Source organism: Lissotriton helveticus (genome assembly GCF_964261635.1).
Source record: "Lissotriton helveticus chromosome 1_1 unlocalized genomic scaffold, aLisHel1.1 SUPER_1_unloc_91, whole genome shotgun sequence".
In the NCBI taxonomy this organism is placed as follows: Eukaryota; Metazoa; Chordata; class Amphibia; order Caudata; family Salamandridae; genus Lissotriton; species Lissotriton helveticus.
The window spans coordinates 58,991-77,311 of NW_027611738.1; the positions used below are offsets into that span (position 1 = coordinate 58,991).

An 18,321-nucleotide genomic window follows, 5' to 3' on the forward strand; every position below is an offset into this window, starting at 1 on the left:
TAAAAACAAAGGTCTCAATAATAAACAACGCTGTTAGCGCGAGGCAGTGGTAACAAAGAGTACATGGTTGCTATCCTGTATACCAGCTTACAGCAGTCACATTTTCCATCCCTAACTTTCATCCGAGACCAGTTTGCAGTAACAGATTTTAAAGGGAGTGATTCATACAGAACAATATCAAAAAGTGTTGAATTCTGTCATCAAGGTTCCAAGAGAGAGATTTTTGAGGCTTTGTCACAGAAAAGGATGAAATTATTACATCAAATGTTCCCTTATTTGTAGAAAATTAAGAATCCAAACTTAAACTAAGGGCACCCAAGGATGTCTTTACAAAACGTTTCAGCTGATAAACTGAACATGAGATAAGAGTTTCCTGATTTACCTCAAACATATTTAATGCATATTTAAAATTTCTATAGAATGCACACTTTTCTTTTTTCATATCAAAACTTTCTGTAAGTGACAGTGAAAGATATCGAATTGTGTTTTCTTTGTTCATCTGCAGCCGGTGCCTCCACCGTACTACCGCTGCCAGGCCTTACACAAAACCATTCATTATCCTGAATTCTAGTCTAAGTGCTGGTACTGCCAGAAGTGTATTCAAATGACATATTTTCCTTAAAATTGTCATTCAATTTCATTTAAAAAGTAGCATTTTGAAATATCTATGCATTCTATAGCGTCCAGCAGAGTCTAAGAGACTATTGCTTGATATACAGGTGATAAATGTAGAAAGTACCTATGGACATTGTAATAAGCCTCTAACCCACCTACGCAATGAGGAGTTGTTTAATATGTGCTCACTTTCATTCTGGGTATCAGGCGATATTTCGTCCAAGTAGGGGGAAGGCTTCCAGCTACTCTTTACCAGGGTACCAATCACAGCTGCAATGTTTACGAAACTTATTTCCCTTAAAATCAAACCTTTACTCTTGGAAATATAAACTTTCGAAAAGTGGGAAACAGCAAACTGACAGAGAGAAAACAGGAGGGAATTGGGACCCTGAGGCGTTAAATCCAAGATAACAATATCATCTACATAAAGTAAACATGACAGATGGTGGACTCCTACAGACATCCCTGTTTCAATCCATTATTAGTATGAATTACGGCTGAGAGGCCACCGTCCTCTCCTAAAAGTTCTTGCTGCCAGGTCGAGGAATGTAAGGCAATAACGCTGTGGAAACGTCTATGAATGCTGCAAAGACCGTTTTTTTCTCTTCTGGACTCTGTGGTGAAGGTGGTGGGCCGCATGATACTTGACATAATTGTATCTTGGGTTGATGAAAACAACTTTTTATCCGATATCCAATACGGCTTTCGCCCAGGTCGTTACACTGTGGAAGTGTTTAAACCTGTACATGGTTCTGAACAAATACACTGTGGCTCGTTCCAGCCCCCGAAAACCTAGCCTTCATGGACCTGTCCTCAGCATTCCACTGGGTCAATAGGTCCAAGCTGTGGCAGTTGATGTCCTCCAGTGGCATTGACAGTAACATCATTTTGTTTCTGCGGGATCTTCACCGTGATTCAACCGTGGTTGCCCGCTATTCAAAGGACCTGAAAGTGTCCAGAGAGCTTGACATCAAGAGAGGGGTGTGTCAGGGTGCATTTTAGCACCCTTTCTTTTTAACCTATATATTAATTCCTTAGAGAAGACCCTTTTGGCCACAAATGCTGATTGTTCCCAGGTAGGCAAGCGTAGCCTGCCAGTCCTCCATTACGCAGACGCAGTCCTTGGGCTAGGACAGCTAGGTGCCTACAAATTCTTCTGAATTCTTTTGCCCTTTTTATGAAGGACTTGGACCTTTTGTTTAATCATTCCAAGTCGTGCATTATGCAAGTGGGACCTCGTAAAGCTAAGCAGTTCACTTTTAAATTTGGACTTTCATCAATGCCGAAGACAAATGTTTTCTCCTATTTGGGAGTTGTGTTTGACGATTCCCTCAGTTGGTGCCCTTTGCTTACTTGGAAGAAAGGGGATCTAGTGAAAGCTTTTGCAGCTGTTTTTAACTTTGCAAGCAGAGTGGGAGGGAAGCCAATAGAGGCTCCTTTGAAGACATATGAAGACAAATATATCTCAAAGGTTAGTTATGGGAGTGAGATATAGGGCCACATTGGGGTAGGGGCAATGCAAAGTGCTCAATCAATCAATCAATCAAGGACATTTATAGAGCGCACTACCTACCCGGAGGGTCTCAAGGCGCTTGGGGGGGGGGGGGTGCTGCTACTGCTCGAACAGCCAGGTCTTGAGCTTCTTCCTGAAGGAGAGGTGGTCTTGGGTCAGGCGCAGGTCGGTCGGGAGGGAGTTCCAGGTCTTGGCGGCCAGGTGGGAGAAGGACCTTCCTCCTGTTGTCGTTCTTCGGATGCGGGGGACGGCGGCGAGGGCGTGACTGGCTGATCGGAGGTGGCGTTTGGGAGCGCAGAAGTTGATGCGGTTGTTGAGGTAGCTCGGGCCTTGATCGTGTAGGGCTTTGTGTGCGTGGGTGAGGAGACGGAAGGTGATCCTTTTGTTGACGGGGAGCCAGTGCAGGTCTCTCAGATGTCCGGAGATGTGGCTGCGTCGGGGGATGTCGAGGATGAGTCTGGCTGAGGCGTTCTGGATCCGCTGGAGTCTCTTCTGGAGCTTGGCGGTGGTTCCGGCGTAGAGGGCGTTGCCGTAGTCCAGTCGGCTGGTGACGAGGGCCTGGGTGACCGTCTTCCTGGTCTCGATGGGGATCCACCGGAAGATCTTCCGTAACATGCGCAGGATGTTGAAGCATGACGAGGAGACGGCGTTGACTTGTCTGGTCATGGAGAGGGAGGAGTCCAGGATGAAGCCCAGGTTGCGTGCGTGGTCTGTCGGTGTGGGTGCGGTGCCCAGGGCGGGGGGCCACCAGGAGTCGTCCCAGGCGGAGGGCGAGGAGCCCAGGATGAGGACTTCCGTCTTGTCTGAGTTCAGTTTCAGTCGGCTGGTCGTCATCCACTCGGCTACATCTTTCATCCCTTCGTGAAGGTTGGCTCTGGCAGCGGCGGGGTCGTTGGTCAGGGAGAGGATCAGCTGGGTGTCATCGGCGTAGGAGATGATGTTCAGGTTGTGTTGGCGTGCGATGGGCGCGAGGGGGCTCATGTAGACGTTGAAGAGGGTGGGGCTCAGCGAGGATCCTTGAGGGACGCCGCAGATGACTTCGGTGGCCTCTGACTTGTACGGTGGTAGACGGACTCTCTGTGTTCTTCCGTCGAGGAAGGAGACGATCCATTCCAGTGCCTTCCCCTGAATTCCGACGTTGCTGAGGCGCTGCACTAGGGTGCGGTGGCAGACAGTGTCGAATGCCGCGGAGAGGTCTAGGAGGATGAGGGCCGCTGTTTCTCCGTTGTCCATCATGGCTCGGATGTCATCGGTGGCAGCGATGAGGGCGGTCTCGGTGCTGTGGTTGGCTCGGAAGCCAGACTGTGAGGGGTCGAGGGATCCATTCGTCTCGAGGAAGGCGGCCAGCTGCTTGTTGACGGTCTTCTCGATGACTTTGGCTGGAAACGGGAGGAGCGAGATGGGGCGGTAATTCTTGAGTTCGGTGGGGTCCGCTGTTGGTTTCTTTAGTAGAGCGCTGAGTTCGGCGTGCTTCCAGCTCTCCGGGAAGGTGGCGGTGTCGAAGGAGGTGTTGATGATGTCCCGCAGGTGGGGTGCGATGACGGTGTCGGCCTTGTTGAAGACGTGGTGAGGGCAGGGGTCGGTTGGAGATCCGGAGTGGATGGAGTTCATCATGCGGATGGTGTCATCGGTGCTGATCGGAGTCCAGGCGCGGAGGGTGGTGGTGGGCGGCGTTGCTGCGGTCGTTGTGTGCGATGGTTGAATGCTGAAGCTGTTGTGTATGTCCGCGATCTTGTTGTGGAAGTAGGAGGCGAGGGAGTTGCAGAGGTCTTGCGATGGGGTGATGTCGTTGTTTCCGGCGTTGGGGTTGGAGAGCTCTTTCACGATGTTGAAGAGTTCCTTGCAGTTGTGTGCGTTGTTGTCCAGATGGTCCTTGAATGCAGTTTTCTTGGTGGCGCGGATCAGTTGGTGGTGCTTCCGGGTGGCAAGCTTGAGGGTGGTCCAGTTGTCCGGTGTTGGTTCCCTTCTCCAGACTTTCTCGAGGGCTCGGCAGTTCTTCTTGGAGCTCTTGAGTTTGTCGGTGAACCATGGGACTCTTTCCTGCGATGGGCCCTTTCTGTCCCACAAAGCACCCCGTTCCTCTCAGATTTACTGGTTTTCCGTCCTCTGGCTTTGTGGCTTAATATTTGGGCTAATTAAGAAAATACACTTAGCAAAGACATCTTACAGGAATGCCTTTCACTTGACCGTGTCTCACGCATCCGATGGCTACAGTATATAAGTGTTGGCCTCTCCAGGGTAGGTAGGAACTATTTGCTAACCCTGAGCGCATATGTAAGAGGGACCTTTCTCTGGTCAAAGAGTGTTTTCTAAGAATAAGCCGCTGTGATAGAGAGGAAATGAGCTGTGGAAGCCTAGTGTGCGTAAATAAATTGTGTTAAAAACTGCACCAACCACCGAACCTTATCTTCTAGGGCTTAAAAGCATCCATGATCGTTTTCTATTGACCCGGTTTCGGCTCCACCTCTTCCATTACCTCTTGGCACACCCTCGTGGCTCCCACAGAGGCCTGTGCCTCATGCCCTGTGGCTGCAACGGTGAGTCTCCTCAGGACATGATGCACTTTTTTAATGTTTTGTAGTTTTTCTGCTGTCCCTAGAAAGATATTTATTATTCCCATTCTCAAAAAAGCGGGTTTTAGGAGGGTGAAGCCACCTCTTATCTTTTTACAACTCCTCTCTAATGACACTGTTTTGCATACGCTTAACTTTTTACGGGTCGCTGTTCAGGTCAAGCTGCGATTAACTTCTGTACTGTAATTCATGAATTTTTATCTTGTGTTCTGATTAACTTGGACATAAATATATTTGTCAATCTGTAACTTGGAAGATGTTTTTCTTTTATAAAACCGAATAAAGCTTGTTGATAATAATCATTAGGGGATTCATTTTCAGGGTAGCATGGTATCCCTCACAATACCTGCAGGAGTCGTCACAGTCCACACAATGTACATGCTTTGTTCCCCCTACTTCCAATCTTACATATACCCTCAATCACCTGCCCAAACCTCTCCCTGCTGATGCCAATGTGGTCCTCCGTCACCCAGCAGACTATCTTTTTGGCCCCTTTGAAAGTGCCCATACAATAAAAATGCTACAGTTGTAAATACATATCAACTACCATTTGTTGTGTTTGAAACATTTTATTGAATAGTAAAACCTAATAAACATAATCTGATTATTAAAGCAAAACAGAACATCAGTTGCCATACACATCAGAGACAAAAGTAGTACATAACAATCAACAAACTGTAACACAGCCAAGTTATGTAGAGCACAATTCCTAATTTCGGGCAATCTTTAAAGTTCAACTATAGAAACGTTCCTAAAGAACAGGAAAGAAAGTTGGTAGGATACAGAAATGTCATTAATGTAATGCTTTTACATATAGAAAAACAAAATTAATTATTGTGTAATTTGAATTCAATTTGAATATTTTAACCTCCTCAGCATTATTTGCCTCATGATTACAACCTGACTGCTTTCTGGAAAGGAACCGCCTCATGGGGTTCAAAATCACATCTTTTCCAACAATAGGATTACAATGATAAACTTGAATTTCAATTCAATTAATTGATTTAGGCCTTTTTGGAGATCAGCAATTTTAAATATATACAAAATCCATACACTTTTGTAAAATTGTCACCTAAACTTGAATTCAATCCACCTTTTGATTAAACAGTTCCCATTCCAGCAAGCATCACAGGACCACTTGTTGTTATCTTCCCAATTAGTGATAATGTTTCAGATGGCAACAACAATAAATATGTTTAGAATTTTACCTCCGAAAGGAAAAACATGCCATTTCTGAATCATGGTGCACAATAAAATGTAGGCACAGAAGGGCGTCTTTAGGTATATCATTCATTAAGGTTTGACCAGGCTTGAAACTAGAGTTCATGAACTTTTGGACATTTAAATGTCATTTTAAAAGAGTTCAAACAGACCCAGCACGAGCTCCACGAAAAACTGAAGATGACTGAATTGTACTTAGAGAAAATGTGCTGATTAGTAATCTATTGATGTAAAATGCAGTGGTCAGGCAATGCTTGTGGATCTAATCTATTCAGATTTTAACTCCATAGTTTGTTCAATAAATTGACTGAGCATAATACTTGAAAGCCCTTCTCTCAGATCAGTTCTATTACAGTTTTATTTGCGATAACACTAAAAGAGATCAATGATAAATAGATTTTAAAAGCCATGGATAGAATTGATCCTTGGTCTAAATCTAGATTATTGTCGGCAATAGAAACCAGTACAAACTGATCAAATCTCAAAGCATTGAATATGTTTATTATAGTGGTTTAGAGTAAACCCAGAAGACACACTTTGGTCCTAAAACTCAGAAAATGTATCTAAAGATTATGATTACATCCAATTTATGTCCAGAGACCACTTTACATGCTTTCCTGTTTAAGTAACAACATTTGCAAATATACTTAACAAAACATTAAAGCTGGATGTCAGAAATTCTGTCTTTAAATATTGTGTAAGAGTTTTGTGTGATGATTATTATTTGATCTGAAGCAACACTATCACTAAATAGGTATGTGCACAGGTTATCATTCAACTAACATTATCAGCAAACTTAATTTGGAGGGAATTGAGAAGAATTGCCTCGTGTACCAAGGGTTTTATTGTTCAAAAATCCACTGGTTCAGTAATTCACAAAGTTTGCAAATGCTAAACCCCTTTTTGAAATGTACTAAGCCCATTTAACAATCCATAATTTGGAAGGGGAATGTTAATAGTGTCCTTTCTGAATATGTTATATTAAGCTTTGAAACCGTGTGTGGGCTGAAAAAGAGTAACAGGAGGTAGTAACCCAAGGGGACATTTTTGAATCTGAAAGTAAAATGGGGTGCATTAAAAATGCCTTTATTCAATAGCAATCACAGACACAGTAGTGTGCTGACTCCACAAACAACCACTTTTACCAAATGGATTATTAATACGTGAACCTCAGTATTTCCTATATTGCTGAAATTTAGTCTCTAATATTTTTGTCATGTGGTGTAAATATTTGTTTGTGTTATTTTATTTCCCATTTCAATATTGTCATGAAATGTACCTATTTTTTTGTCAAACATAATATCTTTATCACAATTTTTGGGGCATTCTAAAAAATGTTTTCACTCTAACTTAAAGCTTCCTATGAAAAATACTGACGCGCAGTCCTAGTTTCTCCTGGATCACTTAGCTTTCTCACTAAACCAAGCACAATTTTGATTTGAGAGCGGTGGTTATTGTAGTCATACGCACTGGGGTTCATTTTAAAAAGACAAATATAGTCCTTCCTTTATCTTTAGAAATAATACTTGCAACATTTGTTAAATAATTTCAGATAATTTCTTATACCTTGTGGTATCAAAAATCTGCTAGAATTAACAGACTTCTCTTCTAGATCAATCCAGGTATGAGAAGGTATTAACTGCGATTATCAACTTTCCGTTATTTTAACAAATTTTCTCAGTGCACAGAGTATTTTTCCTACATTGATCACAACATTTCAAGCAATGGTATGTGCTTAAACGTACAATGAAGGGGTAAAAATGTATTTCTACCACAATCAAGAAACCCTTGGGTCTATGAGGATTACTGTTGCAAATTAACACCTAGCTAAAATGAAATATCCCTTTAAAAGGAAGATTTCCTTCACCCACCATAGTTGGCATGCTTCCTCATTCGGAAGCTCCTCGCTCAGTTATACCTAGTCACGGTACGGGGTACAACCCCCTCACTGAGAGGGAGGAGTTCAGGCATGTTTTGTTATAGAGAAAGGTATACTAAATACCACAATAATGAGCTCAGGGTAGTGGAGGCAGCAGAATGAAAGTTAAAACTTGGTAAAGGGTATATGGTTTCCATTATTTGTACTCCCTTGGGCCACGATTAAAAACAGGGCACTGTGGTAGAAAAATATATGCACTGTTAGTGTTAATAGGAGGTCAACATGTTATAGCCTATTAACCCTTCAAAGAAGTGTTTGCGGCTTTCTTCAGGACCTAATCAAAAGTGCTGCTGCTCATTGTACTCAATCAATAACAAGCATTGGCATAGCCAATAGGTCTCGCCTTTGGGACCTTATAAGTGTTTAGCAATGCAGATCCAGTAACAATGTGAAATAATTTCAATTAAAAAAAAGAAGACTTTATAACTAGTTAATAAAACGTCTCTGGAGGTTTAGTATATAACAACTCCTTTTTAGGTCTCGCCTGCCAATGCGCTTGCGCATTGCTGGCGAGAGATATAGGGGCTAAACCAGGGCTAAACCATCGGTGGATTTCGTACAGTGCCTGTGGAGTAGTCAAGCAGAAAGCGCGTCCACATCAAAGGCATCTGAAGCTTCCCCCAGCGTGCGCTCGGCCTCAGGCATTTCTCCTCCCCTAATTATTCACTGCCCACGGCCGGCCAGCGGTATTTTCACTTTTACGGCCGCCAGGCCGCGTCTCACATTTCTCCTCCCCCCTCCGCAATGCCAAGAGCTTGTTTTAAATTTTTTTATTATTGCAAACATAAGGCTGACACTTTAGCAGGCACTGCGTTTTCTTTTCTTCTTTTTTATTCAGTGGAATATGCTTTCAAAATATAAAATAAATAAATATCGCACCAGCTTTCCAAGGACCGATTTATTATTTTTACCAATGCTCGATTCTTTTTTAGTTAGAGGAGGATGGTTTAATGTCAAGCAGTTACGCTATCTGTGGGAGTCTCATGGAGTCCTCACTCTATTCGCGTTATTTTGAGTAACACTTATCTGACGAGACCTTTTAATTGGACAGGATTAGTATGAGAATAGCTCCGTAGCCTAGCCTTTGTGCCCGTAAGAATCAACACATTTCTCAATAGACAGACTGTTAAAAAGCTCTCTGATGCATTTTGAAGTAGGAACCGGAGGAAAAACAAACGACCAGCCGATGGTGGTGCTGAATCACATTTGTAAACCCCAGACGACCTTTCTTTACCGCTAACTCGCCGGACGTTCCTTACTGGCCATCCAGGCCTTTTTGGAGGCAAAATGGACCGGAATCCTGGTGAACTGTGCACATTTATTTTCCCAGTCAGCTTCTCTCCGATACTTTGTGCAAAAACGTTTTGACAAGAACTGGGAGTGACGGTAAGATTTTGCTTCCCTGAGCAAAGTGACAATTTGTCGTAACATTCACTCCTCACTTCAGTTCCTGAACAGACGCCTAGTAACGTATATAGACAGCATAGGCGAGGCACAAACTTTGATTCTGCCTGTTTATTGGAAGAGTAAAGTGTGAACAGGTCCGCCCCTCTATTTGTGTTACACTTCACGTTTAACAGGCCAGTCTGGGAGTAGGTTTAATTAGCACATGAGGGAAAGTGGACTTTAAAGCCATGAAAATGAATCTGTGTCACCTGCAGGTCATGTGTTTAAATGCTGAATAGGTCAATTTAGATTTTCATCCTTACGAGGTTGATATACTGAATACTTTTAAGTTGGTTAACATTAGCATCACCATCTTAAAAAAGGAAAACTTTGATATCAAGTGCTATATTAAAGAACCAGTTATTATTTTAAATAAAGCCACCTGTCATATAGGGGTGTTCATGGGCTTGCTCGCAATGAATATTCAGAAATTACGTACTTTGCAGGCAGGGAAATCCACCCCTTTGGAGTTGAGTGCTATGCTTAAAGTTGGGCTAATCGTCATGTTTCCACTGATGGAGCCTCTGTTTTCTTTACCTGTGGAAATCTTTGATTTTGACCAAGAAGCTTTCAGGGACCTTATGATGAAGGTCAAATCTGGCTCCCCTGAAGATTGCTGCCCCCGAGGATCCTAAAGGAAGCCTTTACGGCTTGCCCAGATCCACCCATGGCCTTATTAAACCTCTCACTATCTCAAGACTATGTTCCCAACACTTTAGAAGAGGCGTCAGTCATCCCTCTCCTGAAAAAACCAGGAGCAGACCCCGGGTCTCTCACAAATTACCGTCCCATCTCTTTGATCCCTTACATGGCCAAACTACTTGAAGCTCATGTAGCCAAAAACTTGTTGCCCTTTTTGGAGCAGTCAGACTACCTGGACACTCACCAAGCAGGGTTCCGCCCTGCACACTCTACAGAAGCAGTTATATTATCAGTCTTGGACCAATTACGAGCAAAAGCGGATGGAGGATCCCCCCAAGCACTTGTGCTTCTGGATCTCTCCGCCGCGTTTGACACGGTCGACCACAACACCTTGGTCGATCGGGTCATGGGCTGGAATCCAAGGACTAGCCCTCAAATGGATAAGCTCCTTCCTATACAACCGCTACCAAGCGGTCCGTCTGGGAAACTTCACAACCTCCAAGATTAAAAATACATGCAATGTCCCCCAGGGCTCCTCCCTATCACCCCACTTATTCAATCTATACCTTCTCTCACTCATCCATGCACTTAAGGTTGGAAAAATTCAAACCTTTAACTACGCGGATGATTTTCAGTTAATCTTCCCAATCAATAACTCCCCCACTACTGTCCACGAATTCCAGACAACAATGCTGTTCATCCGTGACTGGATGAACAGCAATCACCTTAAGCTTGAATCCAATAACTCCCCCAGTACTGTCCACGAATTCCAGACAACAATGCTGTTCATCCGTGACTGGATGAACAGCAATCACCTTAAGCTTGAATCCAATAACTCCCCCAGTACTGTCCACGAATTCCAGACAACAATGCTGTTCATCTGTGACTGGATGAACAGCAATCACCTTAAGCTTGAATCCAATAACTCTCCCACTACTGTCCACGAATTCCAGACAACAATGCTGTTCATCCGTGACTGGATGAACAGCAATCACCTTAAGCTTGAATCCAATAACTCCCCCACTACTGTCCACGAATTCCAGACAACAATGCTGTTCATCCGTGACTGGATGAACAGCAATCACCTTAAGCTTGAATCCAATAACTCCCCCACTACTGTCCACGAATTCCAGACAACAATGCTGTTCATCCGTGACTGGATGAACAGCAATCACCTTAAGCTTGAATCCAATAACTCCCCCACTACTGTCCACGAATTCCAGACAACAATGCTGTTCATCCGTGACTGGATGAACAGCAATCACCTTAAGCTTGAATCCAATAACTCCCCCACTACTGTCCACGAATTCCAGACAACAATGCTGTTCATCCGTGACTGGATGAACAGCAATCACCTTAAGCTTGAATCCAATAACTCCCCCACTACTGTCCACGAATTCCAGACAACAATGCTGTTCATCCGTGACTGGATGAACAGCCTTAAGCTTGAATCCGGACAAAACGGAAGTCATCCTCACAGGTGGCCTAACGAACCCCTAGAACCCCCTTTTTTGGCCTAAAGATCAGGGACAATCCCCCACCCCCTCTAACTCTGCTAAAACCCTGGGGGTAATAATCAACAGCGATCTTACCATGAACAAACAAATTGGAGCTGTGGTCTCTACTTGCTGTTTCCAGCTAAGAAAAATAAGAAAAAATAGTAGATTCCTTAGCCAGGAAGCATAGATTCAGGCAGTCCTTGCGATGGTAATATCCCACATCGACTACGCCAACTCCCATTATTTCGGCATCCCGACCTACCTCATCAACCGCCTTCAAATGGTTCAAAATCAGGCGGCCAGGCTGGTCCTTCAAGCAAATAGGAGCCAACACACCACTCCACTGCTAAAGAAGCTACACTGGCTCCCTATAACCCAGAGATGCACCTTCAAAGTGGGATGTATCATTTTCAAATCCTTGAATAATAAAAATCCTAAATTCATCGATAATTTGATCAACAGATACATTCCCACTCGCAACCTGCGATCTGCCCATCTGCACCCTCTGGCCATACCCCCCTTCAGGCTAAAACGCGCTGGAGGGTCAAGATTCGCCACCCTAGGCCCAAAATTGTGGAACTCCTTAACTCTGGAAGCTAGAGCGTGCACAGACCTCATGAGATTCCGGAAACTACTAAAAGAACAAGTTACTTACCTTCGGTAACACTTTTTCTGGTAGATACAGTATCTGCCTGTGGATTCCTCACCTTGTGAATATCCCCTTGCGTCAGCAACATCCGGAAATTCTTTTTGTAGCTTCGTGCCGACGTGGACGACGTCACAGAGGCACGGCATCGCGTGTGACTCCGCTGACGTCACCGACACCATAATAGGCCCACGCCGGCGTGATGACATCAGTTCCGCCCTTTTTCCGTGCTTTCGAGGCACACGGACGGAGCGATGACAGTAGATATATACACAGAATACACAGTACACAAATGTCAAGATAACACAAACAGTGTGAAGCCAATGCAGGAAAGCAATTGAAATAAAACATTTCCTTTGACAATAAAAAATATTTACATTACAGTAACTCAGGTATAGAAGAGTGGACAACGGGGAGGCGGGTGGGTCAGTGAGGAATCCACAGGCAGAAACTGTATCTACCAGAAAAAGCGTTACCGAAGGTAAGTAACTTGTTCTTCTGATAGATACATCTGCCAGTGGATTCCTCACCTTGTGAATAGAGTCCCACACCAGTCCCCACTCCCGGAGGAGGGTGTCCACTCTCTTATACCAGAAAATCCTGCAGGACAGAGCGAGCAAAGTGGCCGTCCCTCCTCACCTCAGCATCCAAGCAGTAATGCTTCGTAAAAGTGTGGAGGGAGTTCCAAGTTGCCGCCCTACTAATGTCCTCAACAGGTACACCTCTAGACAAAGCAGATGTTGATGACTTTGCTCTAGTAGAGTGAGCTCTTATGCCTTCTGGAGGTTCCTTTCCAGCAAGAGTGTAGCATATCTTAATGCACAGGATAATCCATCTTGATAGCGTGCCCTTCCTTTCTTGCAGCCAGCAAAACCAACAAAGAGCTGGTCATCCACACAATAGTCTTTAGTCCTATCGAGATAAAAGCTCACCTCCCTCTTAGGGTCCAGACGGTGTAGTCTCTCCTCCTCCTTGGAAGGGTGAGGGGGAGGATAGAAGGTAGGAAGGATAATGGACTGTCCTAGATGGAAGGGAGTTACCACTTTGGCAGAAAAGCAGCCCTGGTCCTGAGTACCATTCGTTCAGCGTGAATAGTCAAGAATGGGGGCTTAGAACTAAGAGCTTGAAGCTCACTTACCCTCCTTGTCGAGGGGATTGCTAAAAGACAGAAGCCTCATGGGACACCTGTGTAATGGTTCAAAAGGTGAACCCATCAAATAGGTCAAAACAAGATTCAAGTCCCATTGAGGCACAATAAATGTAGTAGGAGGGAATTTGTTAGTCAGACCTTTTATAAAACGTAACACAATAGGTGTTTTAAATAAAGACGGCTGGTCCGGCAAACAAAGGAATGCCGACAAGGCCGATAAATAACCTTTTACAGTTGAAATAGCAAAACCCTGCTGGGTCAAATAAAGAGCAAACTGAAGTATGTTGGACAAACGAGCCCTCAAGGGGTCAATAGATCTCTCTCCACACCAGGAAACAAATTTGGACCACCTATAAGAGTAGATAGACTTGGTGGAGTCACGCCTGGCTGATAAGATGACATCCACCACAGTAGGTGGGAGAGAAAAGGAATTCAGGTTACCCCGTTCAATCTCCAGGCATGAAGGTGTAAGGTCTGGAGGTGGGGGTGTAGAACCTGCCCCTCCATCTGAGAGAGGAGATCTGCCCTGAGAGGGAGACGGAGCGGCGAGCAGGAGGAGAGGCGGTGAAGATTTGTGTACCACACCCTTCTTGGCCAATCCGGGGCGACCAATATGACTTGGGTCCGGTCTTGGCGAATCTTCCTCAGAACCCGAGGAATCAAGGGTATGGGAGGAAACGCGTAAAGTAGTTTTGAGTCCCAACTCAACTGATACGCGTCCTCCAAAGCTCCCTGTATCAGAAACTGGAGACTGCAGAATGACGGGCAGTGAGCATTCTCGAGAGTAGCGAACACCTGAGGAGTCCCCCACATCCGAAAAATTTAACGAACCACCTCTGGGTGAAGCCTCCACTCGTGGTCGGCCGAGAACTGCCTACTGAGACTGTCTGCATGCACGTTCAGAACTCCGGCCAGGTGATTTGCCATCAGACAAATCTGATGGTTCTTAACCCAGGACCAGAGACGCAGTGTCTCTCTGCAGAGACACTGCGACCCCACACCTCCCTGTTTGTTGATATACCACATCGCGGTGGTGTTGTCCGTCAGGACTTGAACCGACCGCGAACGGAAGGGAGGAAGGCCTTGAGCGCTAGACGTATTGCCCGCAACTCTAGAAGGTTAGTGTGAAGCAACCTTTCCTCCGGAGACCAAAGACCTTTGACCTCCAGATCCCCCAGATGAGCACCCCACTGTCGGGATTGGCAGCAGCTCAAGAATAGGAAACGCCACTAACCTTGTCCTTGTGCCAGGCGGAGACGATGTCCTGAAGATAAGCCCCTCAGTCCCTCCTAGACACGACCCCCAACAGAGACGATATACACTCTCTGCGTGAATTCGTGCCACGGGGGAAAAAGGGAAGTGGATAAAATAATAAACAAGATGTGGTATCTGTGGTTCCCTCAAGGGCTTGGTCCCAGGCTGGTTGGTACCCTCAATGGCTATTCTCACTGCAGAGGATGACAAGGCATATGTGTCAACACTAATGAACTGTAAATACCTCAATATGCCACAAGGTCTTGTCCCCCTACTCACCAGAAATCCACACCCTGAGGCCGGAAATAATCTGCACTTTATTTGCTTCAATAAAGTGGCAGAATCACCAAAAGTAGTATTCCCTGTTCAGAGTTCACATGGAATGAACTACCACCAATAGCGCAGCCATTTACTTGGCACAACACAGGAAGAATGGATAGAGGACGTCTTCTTCGCAGTGTCAATGTTTTCTCTTTATTCTCTGCCTTTCACTAATGAAATTTCTAGACGCTAGTCCAAAGCTAAATGAGCGTCTTCTATTGCACCAGATACTAAAATGGCCAAAGGTCAATTGGAGACGGAATTCCCTTAAACAAAGTTCAGATAAGGAATTCAACACGACCTCCTAATTAACGATCACACGAGAAGCGTCTTCTAGTCAGGCGCTTTCAAAGGGATTCGTTATCTATTTTCTCGCAGGTGCTATAAAACGCGAGATAGAGCGTTTCAATGCACCGCGGCTCCACAACGGGCACAAATGATTAATTTATCAAAATACGTGGAGAAAGCGATCCCGCTTTTCCACCGAACAGTACCTTACAGCAAAGGCTCTCAAAGGTCACAAAATCCGAGACTTCAGTCCCGCACTCGTCCAGGAATTCAAAGGGCTTCTATCTTCCAGCTGAAATCCGGCGGGGATCACCATCCGCCATTCCTCAAACAAACAGGTCAATTGACAAGCACCTTTCCTTTGTGAAGGCGGTGCTTATGTAAGAACAACCCCTAGGCATGCTGGTAATTGTAGTTTTGTCTTCTTTTCGCACCGTTTCCTCCACACAAAGCAGGCTGAGAGCGAGATTTCTTTAAATGGTACTGTTTTAGCATTTCAGACCACGTAATCGCTACACCCACCCTAGAGTGGATGCATCCGTTATTACTGTGGCCACCGATGGAGGCAGTTGAAAAGGCTTTCCTTGTGACAGATTGCCTTCCACGCCCCACCAAGACAGATCCGCTGCAGCTTCTCTGGAGATCCTCACAGACTCCCTGAGATCCCTTTCATGTTGATACCACTGCCTGCGGAAGCACCACTGGAGCGCCCTCATGTGCCAGCGTGCATGGTTGACCAACAGAATGCAAGAAGCCATCAGACCGAGCAGACGAAGGACCTTCAGGACTGGAACAACCGCTCCATTGTAAAATAAAGGAATCATTTCCTGAATCCTTTGAGGTGGAGGGAATGCACGGCAAACAGTTGTGTCCAGTACCGCACCTATGAACAGGTTGGAAGGCGGTGCTTATGTAAGAACCACCCGTCGGCATGCTGGTAATTGTAGTTTTGTCTTCTTTTCGCACCGTTTCCTCCACACAAAGCAGGCTGAGAGCGAGATTTCTTTAAATGGTACTGTTTTAGCATTTCAGACCACGTAATCGCTACACCCACCCTAGAGTGGATGCATCCGTTATTACTGTGGCCACCGATGGAGGCAGTTGAAAAGGCTTTCCTTGTGACAGATTGCCTTCCACGCCCCACCAAGACAGATCCGCTGCAGCTTCTCTGGAGATCCTCACAGACTCCCTTAGATCCCCTTCATGTTGATACCACTGCCTGCGGAAGCACCACTGGAGCGCCCTCATGTGCCAGCGTGCATGGTTGACCAACAGAATGCAAGAAGCCATCAGACCGAGCAGACAAAGGACCTTCAGGACTGGAACAACCGCTCCATTGTAAAATAAAGGAATCATTTCCTGAATCCTTTGAGGTGGAGGGAATGCACGACAAACAGTTGTGTACGGTACCGCACCTATGAACAGGTTGCGCTGGGAGGGCACCAGGTGAGATTTGGGTACATTTATCAAAAAACCCAATCTGTGCAACAATTGAGTTGTCTCTTGCAGATGATAGAGCACTATCTCTGGCGACTCTGCTTTGATCAGCCAGTCGTCCAGATAAGGGAATACCGGAATCCCCGACCTTCTGAGATGTGCTGCCACCACAGCCATCACCTTGGTGAAAACTCGAGGCGCAGTAGTAAGACCAAACGGATGGACCATAAACTGGTAATGCTGAGATCCCACCGTAAAACGGAGATACTTCCTGTGAGACTGCAGGATAGGGATGTGAAAATATGCATCCTGCAAATCTATCGACACCATCCAGTCTCCTTCCATCAGTGCCTGAAGAACCTGCGCAAGGGTGAGCATCTTGAACTTTTCCTGCTTCACGTAAAGGTTCAAGATCCTGAGATCTAGGATTGGACGAAGTCTGCCATCCTTCTTGGGAATCAGGAAATACTGGGAGTAGCATCCCTGACCCTTTCCTGCTCCGAACCACCTCTTTCGCACCCTTTCTTAACAGTGCCAGGACTTCTTCCTGCAGGAGCAACAGGTGTTCCTCCGTGCAAAAACCTTGGCAAGGAGGGTAATTCGGTGGAAACTCCTGAAAAGGAAGAGCATACCCATTTTCTACAAGATTGAGAACCCAAAGATCTGATGTAACAGATTCCCAATCTTGTAGAAAATTGGTAAGCCAACCCCCCACAGGACCCGCATGATCCGGAATGGCAGATCTAAGGCTGCTTTGCTGTGGTTGGAGGGGGGTTAGAAGAGGAAGAGGATGAGGAGGAGGCTTGACGCCCTCGAGGACGAGCTCTTTGTCTGCCCCTGTATGACTTATACAGCGTATTTTGCTGTTGCTGCTGCTGTTGAACTTGACGGTAGGGACGAAAGGAACCACGTCCAAAACCTCTATCCCTTTTAGTCATTGAACCTCTGGTCTGCAGCCCTAAAGATCTGGCAGTAGCCCTACAGTCCTTAAATCTTTCCAAAGCCGCATCAGCCTTTTTACCAAATAGCCCAACACCATCAAAGGGCAAATCCAACAACGCAGCCTGAACATCCGCAGAAAAGTCAGATGACTTCAGCCAGGCAGCCCTTCTAGAGGCAACAGAAGTACCCATAAGACGAGCAACTGAATCAGCAGTGTCAAGCCCACTCTGAATCACTTGGCGTGCAGCCGCTTGCGTATCGGCCAATACCTCATTAAAATCCTTCCTACTGTCCTCAGGTATTTTAGGAGCCAACTGGCGTACTGAGTCCATCAGGGCATGTATATACCTCCCCAAAAGACAAGTGGCATTGGTCGATTTCAATGCCATGCTTGCTGAAGAGAAAACCTTCTTAGCAGTCTGATCCTGGATTCCTTATCCCCAGGCACCTGAGGAAATTCACCCACAGTCTTTTTTGAACAGGCTGCCTGAATAACCAGACTTTCAGGCAAAGGATGCGAGGATAAAAATTCAGGATCCCCAGGTGCAACTCTATGCCTCCTTGCAACACCTTTGGCACTGCAGGAGCTGTAAGAGGCTTGCCCCAAACCTCCAATATAGGCTGAGTTAACGCATAATTAAAAGGGAGCAACGGTTCAACAACAGAACTCGGAGAATGAAGGACCTCAGTAAAGAGATTGGATTTATATTCCACTGTAGGCAAGGTTAAATTTAAAAGTTCTGCAGCCTTCTTAATAACCACATGGTATGGCACTTTTTCTTTTGAAGAGGCGTCAGACACAGATGGCAGTTCCCATTCAGGAGAAAGCTCTAGC

The 18,321-nt window shown here is 45.4% G+C and overlaps 1 protein-coding gene across 1 annotated transcript in view; it reads right to left on the reverse strand.

The window, feature by feature from the left end:
- Positions 1-18,321, reverse strand: part of LOC144806626 (uncharacterized) — a 64,034-nt gene that overhangs the window by 27,131 nt on the left and 18,582 nt on the right. Inside the window, exon 3 of the mRNA XM_078672947.1 lies at positions 3,155-3,175. Coding sequence (XP_078529073.1) covers positions 3,155-3,175 — 21 coding nt within the window. The remainder of the gene's footprint in view (positions 1-3,154; positions 3,176-18,321) is intronic.